The sequence below is a fragment of the Pollicipes pollicipes genome, unplaced genomic scaffold (genome assembly GCF_011947565.3).
Source record: "Pollicipes pollicipes isolate AB1234 unplaced genomic scaffold, Ppol_2.1 Scaffold_3447;HRSCAF=4054_pilon_pilon_pilon, whole genome shotgun sequence".
Lineage (NCBI taxonomy): Eukaryota > Metazoa > Arthropoda > Thecostraca > Pollicipedomorpha > Pollicipedidae > Pollicipes > Pollicipes pollicipes.
Window position 1 is genome coordinate 37,055,093 of NW_023596297.1, and position 24,113 is coordinate 37,079,205.

A 24,113-nucleotide genomic window follows, 5' to 3' on the forward strand; every position below is an offset into this window, starting at 1 on the left:
AATAGCCAGCCCTACATGCTCTCAACCTGGAATGACAATCATATAAAACACAGCGTGTAGTAATGCCATATGAGTGCATAACATACATACATACATACATATACATACGTGTCCCTTGAGCCGAGTTTAACGCCGATTTCAATATTTTAACTAATTCGGCCTAGTCCTCGAATGCCCTCTAGATTGACAGGTGCAATAGTCGCCATAATTACACCACCACTGGTGGCGCTTTGTAAATCACGGATCACTTTAATATCCCGAGTCAGAGAAGAAGAAAAAATGCATCGCACCAGGACGGCGCAGGGTGGCATTTTCCCATGCGGTTTTCATGTGGGCAGGCACCTCATGGTAACCGCCATTTTCAGGTGCCCGTCTGGGCTTCGTCGTGGAGGACTTCATCACCAGCCAGCCTTGACTTCAGCATTCATCTCAGCCGCCCATCTGGCACCAGTGTGATGTCGACAGTGCCGCAAAGTCCCGTGCAATCCCTTCCGTCCGTTACCATTGCTTTAAGCATCATGCGTATTAGACGAGATTCGTCCGCTCTCCGGGAAACGCTGGTGGACTGTGCGCTCGGCTCGGCGCCGTTGCGCCACTCGCTTCTGCCGCGTCACACGTGAACCCTCTACTCAGTGGTGGTGCACGTGACCCTCTGAGTCGACCCAGGTCACGGCGGCTCCGACGGGGCAGCTGAGGCCGAAGGCGCCGCGCCGTCCAGAGCCCAGAGCACCGCCGCTGGGGCACCGAGGCGTCTCACGGGGCGCCGCCGCTGGGCCGCTGAGGCGTCACACAGGGCGCCGAGGCGTCACACGTGGCGCCGCCGCTGGGGCGCTGAGGCGTCACACAGGGCGCCGAGGCGTCACACGTGGCGCCGCCGCTGGGGCGCTGAGGCGTCACACAGGGCGCCGAGGCGTCACACGGGGCGCCGCCGCTGGGGCTTCGAGGCGTCACACAGGGCGCCGAGGCGTCTCACGGGGCGCCGCCGCTGGGCCGCTGAGACGTCACACGGGGCACCGAGGCGTCACACGGGGCGCCGCCGCTGGGGCTTCGAGGCGTCACAAAGGGCGCCGAAGCGTCACACGGGGCGCCGCCGCTGGGGCTTCGAGGCATCACACACGGCGCCGCCGCTGGGGCGCCGAGACGTCACACAGGCGACGCCGCTGGGGCGCCGAGGTGTCACACAGGGCAGAGTGTCAGCGTGGCGCGTTCCGACACACGCACGGCGCCGTAGCTCTCTGAGATAGAAGCGGGGCGCGCGTCTGTGCATCGCCATGGAATTTTGAATGTAGTGTGTCGTGGTATTTATAAAAGCGGTCCTGACGGCGTCATGTTTAGTGGGTGCAGAAACCTTCGTTAATAGGACTTAATCATGTCGACTTACTTGGACTCTAGTGTAATTTATTAAAGGAAATACAGTGGCCGAATGGTCTGCACGGAGGTACAAAGCCAAAATCTTGTCTGCTGTATTTGTTTTATTGTCTCAGTACACTTGACAAATCGTCGGCACCTACGGTGGTACTGAGCATCGGAGCCCACATTTCCTGAGTGTCACTTGTCGGGCCGCAAAATTATCCCTTGCGAACGACGTCTATGCCGCAACGTGAGAGTGATCGATGCTCGAACATCAGCACTTAATGTACCGTGAGTGGAAGGCTTGTGAATAATTAATTGCGTCTCTACTCATTGCATGGCAAAGGAAACCATTCGGATAAACAACGTAAGACACATGTACTAAACAGAATAAGGCTGATGCCCACACCCCATTATGCTCCATTTTCTCGAAAGACTCGATACAGTGGCATGATACATCCCACATATGCTCAACAAAATCATCGAGCTTGTTGCAGGCAAGCTTGACCCTACGCACTGACTAAATGCCCAACACAGCGTTCCTGGACACTGCCTCGGGCGGGGCGTCAGACGTCGGCCCACTGGCTTGTCTTCCTACACTGAGAGTGCCGACCGCCTGGCCTGCACCAGCGTTTTGGATGGTGGCCGGGCGGGTAACGCGTCCATCCCTTCTGCCAGCGTGCAGCAGCGCCCCAGCAGCTTTAAACGGCCCCGTCAGCTGGCTGGCCGGCACGACTCACTGCTCGCCGTGGTTCCTGCCTGCCGACGGTGAGTTGAACTCGGAGTTGTAGCTTCGACCGGGAGAGGGTGCCACCAGGGAGTATTCTGATGCCTCTGAACCGCGCCTTGAGCCTGACGCACGGCGCGGCCTCAGCAGGTTCGCAGCGCTGTCGACAGGTTGGTGCCCAGTGAACAACACTGGCGCCGCGCAGCGACCAGATCGCACAAGCACGGCCGGCCTCGGGGTATCGCCATCATTTTTGGTAATCCCTTCTTCCACTTCCGACACCGAAATGTCGGTTGTCTAAACACTGCCCCGCGGCGCTCCACTGCTGGTAAGGGGACATATTTTTTCGGACCTTGGACGCGCTGTCCCAGCCTACAGTGTCATCGAAAGTGGTATGGAAAGACCTGTGCGCTATCCAGCTACAATATTTGTGACTCACGCTGGACGCACGACCACAGGGGTTTAATGCTCCACATCGAATACGTTCCACGCGAGTTTCATGCGGCGTGGATCATGCACGCTTTCCACAACGGTCGTCGGTTGGCCGCGGCATGATGCACATAACCGCACACTCGATGCCATATTTCGAGCAAATTTCCGTAAACTTTTGGTTGCTGCCCCATCATTGAGCTGGGGTATGCGCGTGCAGTTCTGCGTTCCACCATCCAAATCAAACATCAAAGGCACGCCATGCATGCAATTTTAATGCACACTGACATGGAAGATCGCTCAGGTGGCTGATAACACCGTCCTTAAAAGCTGCCCAACTCACTAACTGCAGCGTCTATGACTGTCCTCTAGTGCGCATGTTAGTATCACCGTCATGATTTACAGGGGCTTAAAACAACACGTACCCGTCCACGTCGCTGTGCGCCCACTCCGGCTCTCCTGAGCTCAGTACACTGCGTTCTAAGCTTGTTAGACGCTGTTTCATTCTCTGCTCTGAGGACACATATTCCCCCAGCAACCTTGCAAACCTTGTCTGAAGCTTTTCCAGTGCGTGTTCTGTAATTCATGAAAACCAAGGCAATCAGAACACTCAATGCAAAGTGTGTTGTTGGCTTGACATCACAAACAGCCCAGAGTTTATCGATTTTTCTGCGCAAACGCACCGGCTCAGAAGAGCACACGTTACAGAAACTACCAGGGGCGTGATTTCGCAAAATAAGTCAGGGAAAGGGGCTGGAGACCCCTCCCAACTTAACAGGAAACTGCACATCTGGGAATTACGAAGAACCGTAGCTGCTTACTTTATTTTGATCGCCCACGTCATTACTATGGCGTATCGCTGAAAGCGTGGGTCTGCGATGATGCCAAGTAAGCAACAGCACAGGGTCAGCACAGCGACGTCGTTGAAAAACCGGCGCCAGTGCAGAGAGGCAGCCCGACCCTTACCAAGCTGGCGGACCTGGGCGCCGAGGTCACTGGCCTGCCCTTGGGTGGCGCTCGCCGGCCTTTCCTCCTCCAGCAGGCCGTCCTTCATCAGCAGCTGGCGGCCGCGCTCAAGCAGGCTGCGGCAGGCCTCCGGGTAGTCAGTGAGCGTGCTCCAGAGGTCATCCTTGGAGAGGCAGAACAGGTCCGAGTAGCCGACGCTGCGCACGTTGGCTGTGCGCCTGTTACCGGTCTTGTTGCCGGGAATGTTCATGATGCTGACCTCACCGAACACGCTGCCGGCGTGCAGGGTGGCGAACACGGTGGCGCCGTCGTCAGACACGACCACCACCCGGCCGCGCTTTATGATGTACATCTCCTTGCCGACGTCGCCTTTGCGGCAGATGTAGTCACCGGGGCTGAAGACCTGCAGCTTCAGCTTGAGCACCAGTTCGACCAGCAGGCCGGGCTCGCAGTCCTGGAACAGGCGCACTTGCTTCAGTGCTTCCAGATGCACGTGGATAGCGATTTCGGCCTTCAGCTTGTCCGGCAGCGTCGACAGGATCCCCTCTTCGTTCAGCGACTGCTTGTTGGACCACAGATAGTCGAACCACTCGATCACGCGTCTCTCCAGATCCTTGCTGACCTTGCGAAACTCCATGTACTGCTTGATGCTATCCATGCGCTTCTGGAACTCTGTGCGCGACAGATTCATGTTGGTGATCATGGAGCCGACGTTGCCGACCACGGTGGCGAAGATAAGTACACCGGCTAGGAAGTCGAGCGTCACGAATATGTACTCCGTGTCCTCCACCGGCTGCGGCGTTTCGCCGATGGTGGTCAGCGTCAGCGTGGACCAGTAGAAACTGTAGATGTACTGGTGCGACAGGGTGCCGTTCATGTTCGGTGTCTTGTTGCGGTACACCCACTGGTCCGTGCCGAAGCCGATGGCGAAGCTCAGCGCGAAGTACAGGCAAGCGTTCCAGTGAATCAAGATCAGGATGTACAGCACCACCTTGCTGATGCGGAAGGCGTTGGGGAAATTGGTCCGGGTCTCGGTGCGTTCGAAGAATTCGGTCATGCGGGGATAGCGTAGGATGCGGTTGATTCGGACTAAAAACGGGCATGGCATGTGGTAGTAGCATTCGGTGCCCAAGTAGAGGTACAAGAAGTCCGTTGGTAGAATTGACAGCACATCCAGCACGAAGACGGCGGACTTCATGTAATGAATGCGCAGCTTCTCCGGGTCACGTACCATAAGTCCCTGTTCCAAATAACCTGCAATCAGATGCATCAACCTCATACAGCGCAACGGCATTCTCAAATCAGTATGGAGGCAAGACATCCACCAACACTGCTGAGCCGCTAAAATTACGGCAACTGAACAAAAATTCGAAAGCCGAAAAGTGAAAGGACAAAAGGGCAAATGTCAGAAATTTAAATGTCAAGAAGTCAAGGTGAATAAGTCAAGTGACGATTTTTCGCACCAAAAAAATTATTGTCAAGTCAGGATAGAAAGATTACGCAATAGGTCCAGTGAACAAACAGTCAAAAGGGATAAAGGTCAGAGAAATTAAGGCAAAAGGCAAAAGGCAAAAGGAAAAAAGAGGTCAAAAGAATACGAGTCCATATGATGTAAAGATACAGAGGAGCAAAAGGTTGGATCAACAAAACATCAAGATGATTTACAATGAAGCACGCTCCGGGGTGGTGATTTACGAGCCCGCGCGGGACACCCTCCGGACCAAATGCGCGACACTCGGCGTTCACCGTTCGGCCACGAGGCCTGTTTGCCCCAAAAAGGCGTATTTGCCGCCCACATTTTGGAAGGCCCCTTTTACGCCATGAAAATCGGATCGAGGAGGCCCCGTGACTGAAATAGGAGGTCTTTAATTCGGTTCAGGAGACTTCCTTCTACATCAAGAGCCGACTTTTCTGCATCCGGAAAGTGACGATTTGAAGCCACTAGATAAGTTTAGTCACGCTTTGATTTTCAGAAGGACTCTTTATGAATCAGAAGGCCCCTGTTCTGTGTAATGAAACAACTTTTATAAATTATAAGGTCCCTTTGTGTATCGAGTTCTGTTCAGAAGGCCCCATTCCGCGTGAGGAGGTTCTGTGGTAGAATAAAGAAGCTCTTTGCTGAAATGGGGGCCATAACTCTTACTGAAGCACGTGATCACTCCACATTCGGTAAGGCAGCTAGCTGTGACACACCGTAAGCGTAAGTCCTGCAAAAGCTCGCCTTCCAGCCAGGATAGTTGTATTTGTTTGATAGTCTGATCTGTATTTGCATGCGACTTATGTTTCTTGTTAATGTTTGCATTTGAATTTTATAGTTTTGACTTTTTTGCATTTGACTTTCATGCTTTTGACTTTTTGCTCTTTGGCTCGTATTTTTGTCACTTGTATTATGTTTGACTTTTCCTGTTTACTTTTTACATACTAGTTTTGTCATTTTTGCTTTTTGCCACCTGTTTTGTTTTTACTTCACTTGTTACGGTGCTGACTTTTTGCAGATGAATTTTATCCCATTTGACGTCTTCCCATTTGACTTTTTGTCCTTTGTCTTTTGTCTCTTGACGTTTCCTGGAACCCCGAATAAAATGTCGCAAAGAAAAAGATTACCGATGTCCACAGTTTACTAGCCACCACGCCGACACGCTTTAGCGTACTTGCAAACTATGCCAGACGACATAGCTTGCGTCAGCGGCCAAGTGTAGGCAGTCCCTAACCCATAGTCCTCCGCTCCCCCAACATACACTGGAAACGTTACCGCTTGTTTGAAGCCCTTAACACTACGCCCTATTTAGTGTGGTCACGCAAGTACTTTCGTGCGCCTTGATCATCATGTCCAGCACGTAGATGACGTCGCAGGCGTAGTCCAGGGTGAACCAGGCTGTTGACGCCGTGTTCTGCAGCTCCCAGAACACCGTCCGGCCGATGATGCACACCAGGTTGTACAGGACGGCCAGCGTCATCAGCAGCAGCCACTGGCGACCGGGCGGCCACCGTCAGTGCCATGGTCCGATCGCCGCCACAGTCGTGGACCATACATCACCAGCTGACTCCAGTCAAGCCACGGCCACGGTGGACGGCTGAGGCGCTTAAGCACATGTCCTTACGGTCGCCACTCAATATATAAAAGAGGTGAGGTGAAAAGCGACCATTCTGGCTTCACAGCACGAGAACGCATTAGTCATCATTCGTTTTGTCAAAATGTTGTAAGTTGTCAACCGACTACAATGATCCCTTTTCATATAAATTGCTGTGCGCGACCGTGCCAGTGATTTCGAAAAAGACGACGAAAGGCAAGAACCGGGTAAACGTTGATGACATATTCAGCCTGCAAGCGCTGCAATGCACAGCAGCCTGCAATGTGACTTTTGATCAGTAGACTCCGCAGCGAGAAATCTAACAAAACTCAGACGCGCATGTCTTGCAGTTTTTTAAAGATAAGGTCAACCAAAACAGTTTCATAATTTTGTGTTCCCTGAAAAAAGGATATTTGGATTTTACCAACAGCGGTTTCTCAACCCCAGCAAATCTTGGACCAACGATATATTGTTACAATGGCGCCTAATCTTCCGCCTCTCATACACGGCCCAACCTACTGTTCTAAGGCACTGCCACTCCAGGGTACCTACCCTCCATAGCCCCCATTCCAAGATAAAAACCTCCAGACCTGTGCGACGGAAAAGCAACGTTCCTAGCAAAAAACGCGGAATTGAAATGTATCCAGGGAACATTTCGCGACTTTTTGCTTTTGCGGATGACAATTTTTGGGACTCCCAATCCTTTCGGCCTACTTTTGGATGGCTGTGTTAACGAGAACCTACATTTTATCACCCCGAGGCGTACCTTGCCTTCCGTGGCTACAGCCACCCTCGCATAGCCAGAGCGGGCCGATCGCCCTTCGTTCGGTCGCTCGAGCACCGGACGTTTGTTCCCTGTGTGGTGGATGTGAGAGTTCACATCACGGAGACCGCGCCGACGTCACACGCCGCTAACGGTCACCGAGGTCGGCGGGCTCGCTGACGTCACACGCCGCTAACGGTCACGGAGGTCGGCGGGCCCGCCGACGTCACAAGTCGTTGGCGGTCACCGAGGTCGGCGGGCCCGCGCGCCGGCGGCCGAATCGTGACGTCACTCGGCGCGGTAATATGCTTTGTCAGCAACTGTTCGTCGAACGGGACTTTGGTACTGACTCCTGGGTAGGTGGGGTCAGGGTACTTGCTACAAGCTATGCTCAGCGATACCACTTTTTCGAAAGTCACCCTCTTAAAACATGCAGTGAATTTGAATCTCTGCATTACCCAATATTGAAATTGTCCAGACTTGTTGACGGTGAAATAGCCAGGACATGTCCCGCAGCAGTAGGTCGGGTTCTCTGCACCCTTCTCGTTGCCATCATGGTCCTTGGCGTCGGCGGCAGAGGTATATTTCTCGAGGAACGAGTCTGACGGGCCCAGCTCCTTCCCGACAGGCCGTCTCTTCGCCAAAGACTGGATCACCTGCGTCGGCCAGAAGCGAGACGGCTGTTGCAGCACGTCAGACAGGCAGGCTTGTTACACTCGTGATGCGCCCACTCATACTCGTCTACGGCAATACGACACGGTCATCCTGTCTCGGATGAAACAGCATGCATGAGAAAAAAATCTATTGCTTCTACTTATAAATAATCGTGCAGACCGAATTCCAAGAGCTTCGTTCAGCAGACCTAATTCCTAATTTCTAAATTGCAGTTGTTTTCTATACATGTGTGCCTGCATGTTTCCAACGCTAGCATGTGACACGACTTCATACGCTTCAAGGTGGAATGCATAATCTAGCTGAAAAGAAAGCTTGTCTACACTTCGCGAGCACATATTTTGCAGTCTCCAGCTGTTGTAGAGCCGAGGTGCTGCGAGCCCACAAAGCGCGGATAAAGATAGCTCAAAGCGCGGGCAAAGAAAACTCAAAGCCTGGGTAAAGAAAATTCGCTTGGTACCTCTAGTCTGCAGCAGCTGACTACCGCAGAATACTCAACGGATCCGCAACAGGTGTGAACGAATATTACGCCTCATTGGCTTCTCTGTTGCTATGCCAGAGGAACGGCACAACCAGACTATGGTTGCCAAATATGGCTGCTCCGAAGCCATCGTTTGCCGTAGCGCGGTTCTGCTAAGCCAACTGACTAGCGAATATATGAATATTGGACGCTTGGGGAAATATATCGATGGATCGTTCTCACCAAAACACCCCCTCACGTGCTGGCTTCACGACTCTCTGCACTGACACTTACTTGTATGATGTGACTCGACTTAATCAATTTTCTGGCGGCCATCTCCAGATGTTCTGCTGTGCCGAGATAACACCGCATAAAACAATGTGCTGCAGACCGTGACAGGTCTTGGCGGGTCTTGCCACTCTTGTTGCGGGATTGTTGAGCGTAATCAGACCTGAAATGTGCTCTCAGGTAAACAATACCGCCTAAGATATCACACAAGACTGGTCGCGGAGATTAGGATGCATGGAGGAGTTCATACAATTGTGTGCAAACCTGGTTTTTCTAACAGCATCCTGAGTCCTCCGCATGCCCGAACGCTCCACGGGGCATGGGAACCGCCCAGACTGCAAGCCTGTATTCTTTCATTTTCTCAGCGACGGCTCAGACTTCTGGCACGGCGATTCACAGAACAGTAGAATCCCTTCAGGCTAGGCTTTGGGTTTGCTGGACGGTGCTATGAAATACAGCCGGATTCCTGAGCTAAAAATGTCATTCAAAAATGGCTGTAACATAAAGATGATGCCTGCTAGGGATACATATTGAGCACACCAACTTGTTGACACTGAGCATTTTTCTAGACACGCAAGTGCCTAATTGTATCTAGAATAGCAAAGGATACATATTGAACACACCAGCTTGCTGAGACTGGACATCTTGCTAGATGCATAAGTGTCTTATGGTATCTAAAATCACCACGCGGATATACGCATCTATTTCAGGAGGTATGTGCATCTAGAAGCATATATGATTAGTGTAGGTGTAGGAGTATGTGCTGTCAGAGACGCAGTTTGATACGAAGGTGAAGCTCCTCTCCCTGATGTGTCCAGTTGTGACCGCCCCCTCTCACAGTGCGACTGTGTCCAGCTGTGCCCGCCCATTCTTACAGTGCGACTGTGTTCAGCGTGGCACTAATGTACATGCACGCTCAACCAAACGGGATCTGAAATGGACGTCACTTCTTGTACCGTATCTTGGGAATCACGGAAGGCACGCATAAGTTTGACGTATGTTTGCAAGAACACTCTTTGGTAACATCTAATTTCGTAACATCGTACAAATAACCACCTTTTGCGTTTCCTTTGTGGCCACGCAAGAAACGCGCAATGCACATACTGCTTAGGGTCTGACACCCATATCAAGAATGATTGTTAGATAACCTACCATCACCATATCATCGATCGAATTGCCAATTACAGCTCGACCCGCAAAATCAGCTTACAGTTGCTTAAGACTGGAAAGATATAGGCTTTGATGGCCACTTCATTAGCTTCTAGCAGATACGAGTGTCGGCAGCATAACGCTCCCACCCTTAGCTCGCGGCCGTGCTCCATAGCAATGACGACGCCAGAAGATGACTCGGCGGGCACTCTGAGCAACTGAACCCACACTTCACCGCGCAGAACTCAACCTTAAGCAGCTGGAGACACTTTCAACATATTGAGAAACCACAGAGGCGTTCCTGGTAAGTCTCGTTTTCATGCCTTGATTATCTCATTCCGTGGAACAATGAATGTAATTTATGGTGCTAGACAAGGCTCCAAACATGTGCGTTCTACTGGACACTTTCTATGTAATGAAAATATACGTTTACGGCATATGAAATTGTGTTTTGGCACATACCGCGTCCTACCATTCACTGCCCATTCTTACCTCTTGGGAACAGTTCGTGCGTCGAGGAGCTATTCGGCAGTCGTAGCTGACGTGCTTATTTGGTTCGTTTTTAGCAACTGGGGCGTCGACAAACATTGCTAAAATCATGACCGAAAACTGCAAGTGATTCAAATCTCCTGCTCAGTGTTCCTGATCATTGCGAACATTTCGCGAAAGCACATTTGCACCCATTACCTTCAACTACATTGCTTAATTGAAACAGTACTGAGTTATGCGATCAGCCAAAGCAAACAAGCCATCCACGCAGATGTAGTGCGATAATGCAGCCACTCCAAACCAACATTTTTTCTTTGATTTATCATCATAACTTGGCTTATATTTTACTTTGTTTCTGCATGCCTTCTTTGTATAATAACATTATCAATGTTATGATGGTAACAGTAATGATGGCAGGAGGCATTATAATATTGTGTGGTCACAGGAAATTTTCTTATAGCAACTTGCTTTTTTGGTCGTTTTTTATACTCTTGCCCTAATTCTTCTATCACCTCACATATTGTTGGATGTGAGCCCAAATCATGTGAAGTCCAACAAATGTGACTTGTTCCGGAAAAGGACTCAGGCAAGGGCCTGTTTGCTACGTATTCAAAAATGAATTGGATTAGCACAATTCTCCGCCATAGAACGGTGCTCCAGAGGAGTCATTCACACGCTATCTGCCATTTTGGAAAAGGATCCTTTTAGTGGGGTGTTTTCTCCTCCGAACAATACCGCCCACGGTTACCCGATCTTTTCTTTCAGTCAGTGTCATCATTTACAGACACAAAGTACCACCGAAATGTTTTTATCGCCAAGCTCAGTAATCACATTTCGAACGTATCTCTTGTAGGCCCAATCGCAGAGATGTGCTGTGTGGTGCGTGGCCACCAACGGTGCTAGGACAGCCATGGGCTTATGGGAAGCATTTCTTGAATAGTTCCCGTTTCATGGACGCGTTTTTCTTTTCGATGGGCGTTTGGAGCAGGGGCAACCGCAATGTAACATCATGGGCTGTAAGTGCTGTGTAGTGCGTGCAAAATGCTTGCCTGAACTTCACGATTTTTCACTCTCTATCAACAAATAGACTGCGACAAGGCAGTCAGACGATCAGTTGGCAATCAGTCATGTAGGTGGCAGCCGCTCCGTCCACCGGCACCAGGCGGGCCAGCTGGCGGTGGGCGCCGTCCACCAGCACCAGGCGGGCCAGCTGGCGGTGGGCGCCGTCCACCGGCACCAGGCGGGCCAGCCAGCGGTGGGCGCCGTCCACCGGCACCGGGCGGGCCAGCCAGCGGTGGGCGCCGTCCACCGGCACCGGGCGGACCAGCCAGCGGTGGGCGCCGTCCACCGGCACCGGGCGGGCCAGCCAGCGGTGGGCGCCGTCCACCGGCACCGGGCGGGCCAGCCAGCGGTGGGCGCCGTTCACCGGCACCAGGCGGGCCAGCTGGCGGTGGGCGCCAACGGCGGCCTGTAGCGTATTTTGGGAGTGCTATACCCGGGAGAAGAATTTTCATTTTGTGACTGTTCCCTTTGCAGATAAACCCTGGTACAGGGATTTTATTAAATTAGGGGGCAGTATGACCAATAGATTCGATTTTGAAATCTGGTCAGCCTGGCCTCAGCCACATTTTAGTACGTTAACTGTGAGGTGGATGCCTCCAAATGACCCAAAATGTCTCCCCATTCGTGAAATGTTGCCACCCCAGTGCAACTGACTAACAGCCATGAAATATAAAATATCCCTAAAGTCTTGATTTCTGCATTTAACGTTCCCAAGCACGCCTACGTCAGGGTGGCACTTTCACAAGGCCACTTCGGCAGCCTTTCAGACGTCATTCAAACACTCCATGACGCAACCAAGTGATGACGAATTGACGGGTATATTTGTTGAATAGTGAAATTGTGCTGTCTAGAACAGCGAATGCACTCAGCATACCAATAGTTACAAGTGAACTCACGGCATTCTTTTTGGTGCTTGCCTCCTTTAAAATGAGAAAACCAAAGACCATTAGCGACAGCACCTGAGCGAGCGAGGATGTCAACAGGTCAACACAAAGGGTACTAAGGTCACTGTATAGGGTCCTCCGTGCAAACTGCAAGAACCCAAGGCCAATGGACATGAATTGCTGCACTTGATAGATAGAGAGCGCCTCGGCAGATGAACGTATAGGGCCCCCGACAGCAGCGTAGGGTCTTCCTAGTAAATGTGAAGTCCCCAAGATCATTTTGGCGGCCGGCGGGCCCTTGTGCGATCAAGAGCGCCCGGTCAGGTTGTAGAAAGGTGCCGACAACAGTGTGGGGTCCTCTGAAAATGATATCAAAGGAAAAGAGCCCTTGACCAATGACGCGCGTCTCTGGGCATCGAGCTCCTCGGTACGCTAGCTATGGGCTCCAGCAACAGCGCGGGGTCCTCCGAATAAGTGGATGGAACGCAAGACCGATGTAAATGACCTCTGAACAACCGAGGATTTTTCGTCTGGTTAGTATATGTGGCACTCGCAAATAGCGCATATAGCCTTTCAGGCGAATGGGAAGAATTCGTGGAAGGCCCTGCATCGATCAGGAGTGCCCCAGCCGATCAGCATATAGGGCCCTGACAGCAGCGCACAGGCCCCCGAGTAAAGGGAAAAAATCATGGGCAACATGGAAGGATTTTTAGAGAGCGGATTGATCACCCAGGTGGATATATACGGTCCCCGGCAACAGCGTAGGCCCTCTGGGCAGCATAAGATGCCTGAAAATATTTCCAATCACCATCTCTTTAATCAGCGAAATATCTTTTTTGTCTGCTCATGGGCCCTTCCCTTTCGCTTCCGACCGTTTTTGGTCGTCTGGAAGCCCAATGACGTAATTTAGCTGCGTTTTGTGTGAAAAAGCTGCGTGTGTTTGGCCTCTTATGGGCCCACTGAGCCTACGGAGCTCAAGGGAAAGTGCGTGTGTATGGTGGAGGGCGAGACCATGTGACCCCTTCCGGACCCACTACGTCAGTGAGAGGTCATTGGAAATGAAGACCTGGTGATTATAAGTCGTGATGACTGATAAAAGGTGATACTAAAGAGTGATGGTGATAACGATAAAATGAAGATCTGGGAATTATAAAGGGTGACGTCAAGCTCATCAATGGTGATAATAATTTTTGGCAAATATTAGATAACTATCGCGCGAGATAAGTGGAAAGTTGAATATCGGAGTGATTTCACCACCTCTGTCTTTGAGCACCTGAGCAACCCACTGCCCAATTTCTTTGCGTATTATCAGACAGATGTCCGGTGCAGCTTGTTACATCCACAACATTCATCTTACCTGGCTCTCACTTGTTCCATATAACAATACCACCAAAGCGTGGCGCGCCCTCATGGTCCCGCGCTCCATACGCATACTCCAAAGACGAACGCCCAGGGCTGCCGCTGGGATCCGTTTGAAGTAATGCTGTTAGTTCTTGTAAAGTTCCATAAAGTGAGTTGGCGGGTAAATCCTGTTCCAATGAAATCTCGTCCCAAAATTTGTCAGAAATCTGGCTTCTCCTCGGATTTAACCAACTTTTCTTTCAAAGTTGGGGGAGGGGGTAGACCCCAAGTTGGGGAGGGGGTTGAAGTGCATCAACTGAATAGGAAACTATACCCCTGGTTGTCAAAAATTACACATCAAACCTGTGAGAAGTCCCAAAGATTCGTGCTACTTTGTCGGACGGTTTGGGAGATTCCATTGAAAAGTTGATCCTATGAAGTAGCCTTTAAACGTGGCACATATGCGTAGTGTGCTGTGCTGCCTCCGAGAAATTACGTGTCAAATACGGGGTTACGCATTAATCTGCCAACAATACGCCAAATCAAAATATCAAAACGTTTATGTGCCCGCGATGGCGAAAGGTTAAAGCAGTTTTTGCAACCTGGTCGCCAAGGACAACTGTGGAACTTGAAGGTGTTTCCGCTCAGAATTGGATTCAATGCAATAAAGATGAAGTCATACGTAGCCGCTTTATTTTTTTTTCTAAAAGCCTGGAGGGTATACGGTGGCCACTACAGGCCGTGGAACATACAGATGCCATCACGGCGGGCACCTAGCTGTTTTCATATTTGGATCTGATGGATTATTGGCCGAGTAATGCGAGACTGCGTGCCTCACCTCTAATTATATTGAAGCTGTGCAATGAATCTTAAAGGTCAGGCTCCTCGCAGGTCCATTCATGTTGCCATGGCGAGCATGAGTCTATTTTCAGACCGATATTTGATGCCGTATTGACGCGGTGATGCGTGGCAGCATATTAGACTCCTATTTGTCTGGAGGCTATACGGTGACCTTGAGATGGCGTGTTGCCAACTGCGCATATACCTGACGGATGTCATGGTGCCTCGGCGTAGGAGCACAAAAAAGTGAGGGATCAGGCTCAGGGTACATTTAGGTATGTAACTTACATCTTCTGGGGACGCAGACCCAGCGACCAGGGGGGGGGGGGGGGAGGGGAAGCAGGGTATGGGCCAGTTTGTCCGCTCCTAATACGTTAAGTATTCCGCAGGTATGTAAATATCCTGGTTACTTATTGTTTTGCTATTTAAAACGACTACTACTGATGTAATAAGCTCACTTGTAGCTATTGATATACTAAGTGTATTCACTGTTCTAGACAACGCAATTTCACTATTCAGTAAATATGCTCGTCAATACGTCATCGTTTGGTTGCCTCATGGAGCGTTTTAATGACGTCTGAGGGGCTGCCTAAGTGGCCTGGCGAAATTGCCACCCTACTGCAGGCATGCTTGGAAATGTTAAATACAACAATCAACATTCCAGGGATTTTTCTTATTTCACGGCTTTTAGTCAGTTGCACTGTGGTGGCAACATTTCTTGAATGGGGAGACATTTCGGGCCAAACGCCCATCCAAAAGAAAAACGCGACCATGAAACGGAAACTTCAAAAAAAAAAATGTTTTCCGTAAACTCACAGCTTTTCTAGCACCGTTGGCGGCCACGTGCCACACAGCACGTGTCCGCGCTTGGGCACGCAGGAGTTACGCTAGAAGTGTGATCACTGAGTTTGGCGATAAAAACATTTCGGTGGTACTTTGTGGATGTAAATGATGGTACTGACTGAAAAAGAAGATCGAGTAGCCGTAGGTGGTATTGTCCAAAAGAGAACACACCCCGCTAAAAGGAGCCTCTCCAAAATGGCAGATAGCACATGAATGAATGAAAACATATCTTGAACCCCTTGCTATGGTGGATAATTGTGCTAAGCCAATTAATTTTTGAATACATAGCAAATACGCCCATGGCTAAGTTAGTTTTTAGGAGCTATCCAGCTTTTCTGGGGATCTGCGATGGAGGGTGTCCCTGCAAATAGCGTTAACGAGCCCTCCCGATCTAGGTTTATTGTTTATAGATGCCCTCTAGATTCAGAGATCAATGGAGTGAGTTAGAGCAATACATGTCAATAATTAATTCGAAGCTTTTTTGCTGCTCAGAACAGCGTCTTAAAGGTAAGATGCCAAAAATCGCTGGTGTCGGCCTCACATTGCCGGACGGACCTCAGATTCGGCGTTCTGACCAGTGGGCATGTATGGAAATGTTTAATACAAAAATCAAGTGTCTATGGATTTTTTTGAAATAGGATTTCAGGTCCAAAAGACGTTTCGGCGATCGCGAAATTGTACTTGGGAGCTGCCAAAGATCATAAAGGGTCCTTGGCAACTTGCAGTTATCTGTTGTTTTTGGTTATTGTTAAGGACGTCTGCCAGGACAAAGGCGCTGTCCGTCTTTCTACGCGATTGGCCTTCCGGCACGTCAGCCCGCCAAGCCCTGCTGTACGCACAGTAGTATCAACATAGGAAAGAACAGGGCCACTATCTCAGTTCTTCGGCCGGGGCGGCGGAGCTCCTGCCCGCAACCGGGCCGACGGCGACTGGCTGGCGGGCGGCCACCAAATGAGGTCCGCCGTGAGCCCCCCTATCACGGTCAAGGGGGGGAACGGCCGCATCCTGCTCCACACAGTCCGCAGACCTGTCTCGAGACCAACAGGGCTCTGGGCCGCAAAACTTCCGGCGTGAGCGAAACGGGTGTCTGCTGTCGCCATCGGCTGCTGTGCTGCCGTGTTTGCAGGGTGCGGCAAAAGTTGTGATGCCGTAGGAAGTGTACTCTGCTCGCAATAAACAAATAAATTTCGGGATGGTATTAGTCCATTACAAATTAGTGCCTACACGAGCATCCTGAGATTGGGATTGAGATTCTTCTTGTCACATAGCTTTTTACAGTATCCCATACACACCTTCGATCAAACTTAGATGAGAGTTGCTCTCTAGCCATGTATTTTCACCTAGCATTTGCAGATATAATCAAGCCACCATTTCCGTGCCCCGGCAGGCCGATAAACCGATACGCCGTCCCGTCTGACGATACTTTTCAGCCCGTACTTGTCAACATTTCACTTCTGACGGGACCATCCGCGACTGTTCCGTTGATTGCAAGCAGACACACTCTATTCGGGATAATCTACAACCAAACTCAGCTCACACACAAGCGCAATATTGGTGGAAAAAGGAAGCGCGTTTTATCTCCTGTGATAACACGGTAGGTACTCAAACTTGTGACGCGTCTTACGTAATGGTACGAACCAGAGCTTTCGGCTGTCGTGCTGTTGTGAGTTTGGTAGTACAAATAAGGGCTTTCAGGTATCGTGTATCTGTGAGTTGTATTGCACAAATCAGAATCAGCCGATGCTGTGTTGCTGTGAGTTTGATGGCCAAAATACTTGTTGACTGATATATCGCCGCAAGTACGTGGGTGCAAACCGGAGCTGTTGACTGGTTTTGCACTACCGCGAGTGTGATGTTTAAACCCAATCTGCCTGCTGCTGTGTTGACTTTTTCTGCGTGCATGTGAATGCAAGACAAGTGCGTAATATACGTCTAATGCTGCTGAGCAGAGCGTGTCACTGGTCGAATGTCACGGATGAAAATGAAATCGTTCCCACCGGTGTGGCGTAAGATTGCTGTTGTTTTCAGAACTGCAAGAACGGTAACTAAATAATGTATTTTTTATGCGATGGAAGCCTGGCGTGGGGTCTCAAATAAAGCTGAGGTGGCTGAGATAATGTCCTAAGTGCCGTTACAATCCGAAGATGCGAATTTTTCCCAGCTTTAGATAATTTGCTGGCATCGCTTAATGTGATGATCCCACCCATTTTCTTGACAAAGATGGAAGAAGAGGGGCTGAAGATGAATGCAGGAGCATCATATGTTTATTATCAAAGGTCACAAATAATATTAAGTTGAAACCGCGGCTCTATCGTATACGTTTCCTTGGATTCACCGTTGACGGTTGTACGGTATTATTTCAAGCACAAGTAAGGCAGTCGTAAAAGCTTTATTCCTTGAAGAACAACCAGGAGAATGTGGATGCAGATGGGTTGAAATTTCGACAACATGCTTTTGTCGAAACAACAGAAGTGTTGTTTCGCTGTTGCAGCTTTGCAAAATACGTAGAGGTGAGTGAGGAGGGCGGGAAGAAAAATGTCTGCGCCTGCCTCCGAAATTCTCTCAAAGCAGTTGTCTTCTCAGATTTAGCGCGCTTTCCTTTCGGAGCAGGGAGCAGGGATGTAGTTTGTCAACTTATTTTGGGGGGCTGAACACCCAAAAATTGTGATTTAAGGGAGTGCTCCACACTTGTATGGGGTTTTGAACTCCAATGGCCATCTTGAAGACCTTTCGGTGCTGTTCACAATCCTAACCTTCTTAAAACCCAAGTCCGTTTAGATTATAAGTTCACACGCTTGCAAAAATCAAAAATGATCATCAGCCATGATCATTCAGCCACGCAAGAACTGTGACACGTGTGACTCAGGTTCAAATGCTGATTAACCATTTCCCTGTTTTCAACTCAGATTCAAACAATGATCAGCCATTTCCGTCTGCAAGCTGTCTCACTTTCGTGTCACCCTCTACTTCTCTTTATGAGCTTCAAACAAGGAGTGCTGAGAACAGATTTCAGCCATGCAAGAACTGTGACAAGCGTGACTCAGGTTCAAATACTGATTAACCAGCTCCCTGCCTTCCAGCTACCTCACTTCCATGTCACCCTCTACTTTTCCCTATGAGCTTCAAACAATGGGCGCTGAGAACGTATTTTTCATCAATCCATACTGATATTCTATTACTCCATTACACTTCTCAGAGCCCATCAGCCTGGAAAGCACAAAAATGATTATGACAAGAATCAAAAATGAGTTTTCGAACACCGCCCAGCTTGCCTCGCCTTCCAGTACTGTACGCGCCACAACGCCCGCATAATCTGGCAGACTTCAGTGGAAGTTCAGATGCGGCCGAAAGGGTTGAAAATCGCCAGCTCTCGCCAGCGTCGTCAGCTGATATTAGGGGTTACGATATGTTAGGGGTTATGATACACTAGGTGTTTGGACACATTAGGTGTTATGATACATTAGGAGTTGCGATATTTTAGAGGTTGTGAACATCAGGTGTTATGATACGTTAGGCGCTATGAAACATAAGTGGTTATGACACACTGGGCGTTCCGATACACTAGGCGCTGTGATGTATTAGGAATTGCAATACATTAGGAGTTGTGAAACATTAGGTGATTTGATACACTAGGCCTAATGATACGTTAGGTGAAGTGACACATTAGAGGTTATGAACATTAGGCCTTGTGATACGTAAGGAGTTACGAACATTAGGGGTTATGATAAATTAGGGGTTATGACATATTAGAGGTTATGAACATTAGGCCTTGTGGTACATTAGGTGTTCCGAACATTAGGTGTTGTGATACATTAGGGGTTACGAACATGAGGTGCTGCGATAATCCCCCCTTAGAAACAACGTCATAAACCAGAATGTGAATGCAAGTAAACGATACAAAACGACGGATTGATATGCCGGAACACCACGAAAATGGGCTAAAACACGCGCACACAACGATACTTGGGTGCTAAAAACGCCGTACCATCTAGCATTACACCTATCAAGAAGTTGAAGTACCACAAGTTGGTCAACCTGTCCGCTTCGGAAAGGCTGCGATGGGAATTTCGCAAAGCTATTTTGGCGGCCCCTCTAGACATCATGTAACCATTCCATGACGCAATTAAGCGATGGCATATTGAGAAACATGTTTCTTAAATGGTGTGATTGCCTTGTCAAGAGCGGTCTTTTGCACTTAAAAGTTTACGAATGTTTACAACTGAACTTATTTAGGCACAAGTCATGCTTACTTAGTCATGCCCCAAGATCTTTCAAAGGGAAATTTTCTCATAATCACACCGCCATTTTATTTCTTATAGTTACATAGGTGCCATCAATGTGAGCTGCTAGCAACAGTGTTTTGTAAGACCTTTCTGGTCCAATCTGAATGGCATGCTACGGTCATTTGCATTCAGATGTTTCTTTACTTCGCCTGCCGTGTCATCAGCGCGGCTGTTGCACTTGACCAGGGGCGGATCCAGAGGGGTGAGGACACTGGGCCATGCCCCCTGGGGCCCCGAAAGGGCCCAGGCACCGGGTTTTGGGTACATCTTATTTGAATGGAGGTCCTTACGCTTCTGTCGGGGCCCCTTCTGATAAGATGCTCGGGCCCATTCGATCGTGGGAGACTACATGGGGGTTTTGAGTACTTCCCTCTTAAATGGAGGGCCCTCCGCGCTTTTCGGGGGACCCTATCTGTTAACCTGCTCCGGCGCACTCGATTATCCGGGCTCTCTACATCGTGCCGTGGGTATCTTACATTTGAACGGAAGGCCGTACGGTCTTGCCGGGGGTCCCATCTGTTAACCTGCTCGGGCGCACTCGAATATCCGGGGGCCCTCCACATAGTGTCTTGGGCACTTCCTATTTGAATGGAAGGCCCTATGTACTTGTCGGGGACCCCACCTGTTCGCCGCTTCGGCCACACTAAATTGTCCGGGGGCCCTGCACATCGGAACTTGGTGTCCGAATTTAGAGCCCTACAATTCTGTCTGGGCCACCTGATAATCTGCTCGGGTATATTCCATCTTTCGGGGGCCCTCCGCACTGGGTTTTGGGTACTTTTTTTTGAATGGAGGGCCATACGTTCTTCTTGGGTCCCTTCTGATGAGCTCCTCGGGCACGTTCTATCGTTGTGGGGGCATTCGCATAAGTTCGCCGGTGCCTCCCATTCGAATGGAGAGCCCTACGCTTCTGTTGGGGGCCTTATTTGTGGGACCCCAACAAGACCTGACCTGCCTCAACGCGCCAAAGACATGCTCGGGCACACTGGATCATTCGGAGGCGCTCTTCATTGGGTTTTTGGTATTTCCTATTTGAATGGAGGACCCTACGCTGTTGACGGGGGCCCTATATGTTAGCCTGCTCTGACGCAATGGATTATTGGGGGGGTCCTCTGCGTTGGGTCTTGAATACTTCCCATTGAACGGAGGGCCCTACACTCTTTTTGGGAACCTTATCTGTTGACCTGCTCGGGCACACTCGATCATTCGAGGGCCACCACATTGGGGTCATGGGTATTCCTATTTGAATGGAGGGCTCTATGCCCTTGATGGGGGGGCCGCTATATGTTACTTCTTCTGGCACACATCGATCGTTCAGAGCCCTACACATTGTGGTCGTAGTGTTTCTTTTTGAATGGATGGCCTATGTTCTTGGTGGGCCGCATCTATTAAGCTGCTCATACCCGGTGGCGTGATGCAGAGGGGGGGGGGGGGGGGGGTGGGTGGGGGGGGGGGGGGGGGGGGGGTTGGGGGGGGGGGGGGGGGGGGGGGGGGGGGGGGGGGGGGGGGGGAGGGGGGTGGGGGGGGAGCGGGAGGTACGGACCATGGCCCATGGGCCATGCCGACGACCAAGAACAATTTTAGCCAAAAGTAAAGAGTTTATAAAGCAGATCAAGTTCATTTTTGCTGATCGGGAAGCGTTGCTTGCGGGAAATTTTTGGAGCTCATTACGCTGTTAGTTTCCTGACACTACATGTCCACTTGGCGGGTCAATCCGATCGCTAAGCAAGCTTTCCACGTTACCCTTGGATCTCTGCATCTTGTCGTAGGGCCCAATGTGCTGTTGGGACGCTATCTGCCTCCATGCCTGAGCATTGTTGATCGATCAGTTTCTCCTCCGCGGATTGTCCCAATTCGCCCAAAAGCTCTTAAGCTTTTTCCAGGCCCATATGCCAGGGTAAACCTCAGTTGCTCAGGGGCCCGTCATTTAAGTCTCGGAGTCTTTCCTACTTGCTTGGAGGGTCTTGTGCTGTTGCTAGGGCTTTTATACGGTAAAGGCACGGAGGTACCTCGATGCTTAGGGGGGCCGTCCTCTTCGATCGAGGGCTCTCTCCCTTTGGTCTCATTTGCCGAGGACTCTTCATTCCTATCGAGGCTCGTGTTGTTAATCTGCCCGCGCAGTCTTGATTGCACAGGGGCTGCTAATCATGGTCTTGGATAATTCCGCTTCGCTGGGGGGTTCTGTGCTCTGGCCGGGGCTTTATATGTCAGCCTGCCAAGGCACTACCGGTCGTTCATGGGCCCACCACGTTGGTCTTGGTTCTTTTGCTTGCTCTGGCGAACTCTATACTTATTGATGGGAGCCACTTGTTGGCCTCCTGCAGCATCCATGAATCGCTTGGGTTTCGTCCCTATTGGCCCTGGTGCCTTCGCCTCAGAGCAGCAGTCGAATATGCGCTGATAAATTTTTACGCGCAATGACCGAACGTAATTTGACATGCCGCCGACGTCGCACTGTGTCATTTTCATCAGCTATTGAGTGTGTAACACTTATTATACTTGTGCATCACGTTCTTAACCTATTTAGATTGCTAGGATATGTTGTACTCCTTATAACAGAGGAAAATTATACACTAGCCCATCAGCCATCAGCTGATTACTTCGCCCAGCCGGCTAGCCGTAAAACAAAACCTAGGAATCAAGTCCATGCTTGGTGTTGATGGTTGTTAGCAGCTAACTCAAGTTATTTTGCCTGTTGTTCCGAAACACTTGTCCTCAAAAATCACGGTATTTAACATGATGCGTAGAAGTGAGCCAGTTCTATGTGTACGCATGCGTAGCACGCATAGCTTTATGAGGCCGTGCACAGCAAGATGGGCTTCCGTATTTATGAAATAAATGAATGATTAAATACATACATGCATATACACGTACCTATATATCCAATATATATATATATATATATCTATATATATATATACGTTACATACGACTTGTCTTAAAATGTAATGTCCAAAATACAAGGCTATTTTTTGGACCGGCCCCAAACTCCAGGGGCCCTACAATTACTTGCGCGGCCCCTCCTTGACGAAATCCTGGATCCGCCCCTGCACTTGACGAGGTAGGGCTGTAGGGAACATCCATATTTTGGAAAGAAAGCCATTCGTTTCCTCAGGTCGCCAAGACTGGCCGGCCGGATGGTCGCGCCTCTCTTTGCGGGATTATCGGCTGACGCTGATCCATCAGATCCACAGACCACAACGACTGCTGTTGCCTACTATTGACCGAAGCGAGGAGGACACTGCTGGACCCGCCGGCGGAAACTCAGTGTCCAGCGACACTACGGCACCGGATGGAACAGAACCGTCCCGTTAGCGGACAAACGGAGGCAGTCGCCAGCGTGCAGCGCCAGTTGCGTGCCTTCAACCCGGCACCATCCGGTTTGATGCCTCCTCCTGGTGTTTTCACGCTTCCCTAGTATTTAGTATGCAACTGATTTGATGAAACAGTGTATTGCAAAGATGACAGATTAGAAGCGTTAGAAGAAGCAGTGCAAATGAAAAGACTTGCGTTCATAGTGGTGACCATGCAGTTTATTAAGATTTCTCCCACCAAAGCAGCTGCTTCTGGTCAAAATTATGACCTATTAAGGATTTTAAAGAGGCTAAAAGTTACACCAACTGAAAAGGTATTGCACCCTGGCTGGAACGGAATGAGTCCTACATTCTAAATACTAAATATTCATCTCATTTACTACGCAATGAGCGATCACAAACCCTGAAGCAGGAGTGTAGTTCCCTATTCAGCTGGAGGCTTCGGTCCCCCCCCCCTCCCCAACTTCGGGAAGAAAATTGACGAGATCTGAGGAGATAGCCGTTTCGGGCATATTTTGAAGGTAGGTTGGATCATCTCTACTACTCTTCCCCACTCATTTTGTGAAACTACAACCCCTGCCCTGAAGATCGTGCTCACTTTCACTTGTTCAACAATCATGCTTTGTCTTTTGATAGTCATTTATCTTCGTCATGTATCGTAAGCCACATTCATCGGGACGCAAAGGCAAATCGTGAATGTAAGCTGCGTGGTACATCCGGCCGGGCAGGAGAGACAGACCGGCCGGCGTTCCAGTGTCAAACTTCACTTAAAACCCAGACAGGAAATTGGAACTTTTCCTCATCTACCCCACTGACCTGTACAGCAAGAACCTACTCCAGTGACATGGAATGTTCGTACAACATTCCAACATTGTCGGGTCGAGCGTACCTGTTGCAGCGCGCAGGCGCGGGCGACCCTGCTCGGACGGCAGCACCTCCAAGTCTGCGGCCGGCCTCTGAGGAGCTCGGAGCCGAAGCCCCACCGACGATATTTGTGTGTGTGTGTGTGTGTGTGTGTGGGTGTGTGTGTGTGTGTGTGTGTGTGTGTGTGTGTGTGTGGTGTGTGTGTGTGTGTGTGGTGTGTGTGTGTGCGTGTGCGTGCGTGTGCGCGTGCGCCTGAGCGAGAGAGGGAGAGAGAGAGAGAGAGAGAGAGAAGAGAGAGAGAGAAGAGAGAGAGAGAGA

General features: G+C 50.1%; 2 protein-coding genes across 3 annotated transcripts in view; one reads left to right on the plus strand and one right to left on the minus strand.

Moving 5' to 3' along the window:
* LOC119091679 (uncharacterized) overlaps positions 1–1,323 on the plus strand; it is a 52,492-nt gene extending 51,169 nt beyond the window's left edge. For both annotated transcript variants that reach the window (XM_037214495.1, XM_037214496.1), the window contains exon 11: positions 366–1,323. The gene's annotated coding sequence lies outside the window, so the exon portion shown is untranslated. The remainder of the gene's footprint in view (positions 1–365) is intronic.
* Positions 630–23,847, minus strand: LOC119092510 (cyclic nucleotide-gated cation channel alpha-3). Its single transcript, XM_037215471.1, has 8 exons — positions 23,821–23,847; positions 8,733–8,889; positions 7,765–7,962; positions 6,279–6,441; positions 3,473–4,726; positions 2,932–3,082; positions 2,091–2,237; positions 630–735 (listed from the first exon to the last, which is right to left on the minus strand). The coding sequence occupies exons 2-8, from the start codon at positions 8,808–8,810 to the stop codon at positions 630–632; spliced, it is 2,097 nt and encodes a 698-aa protein (XP_037071366.1). The 5' UTR covers positions 8,811–8,889; positions 23,821–23,847.
* Between the last annotated feature and the right edge of the window lie 266 nt (positions 23,848–24,113).

Excerpts from the sequence above, each read along its gene's own strand:
- LOC119092510 (XM_037215471.1), bottom strand. The coding sequence starts at position 8,810 with ATGCGGTGTTATCTCGGCACAGCAGAACATCTGGAGATGGCCGCCAGA. Across the intron at positions 4,727-6,278 it reads GATGATCAAGGCGCACGAAA|GTTATTTGGAACAGGGACTT; the intron begins GTACTTGCGTGA and ends ATCTGATTGCAG. Across the intron at positions 3,083-3,472 it reads CGCCCAGGTCCGCCAGCTTG|AACACGCACTGGAAAAGCTT; the intron begins GTAAGGGTCGGG and ends CATGAATTACAG.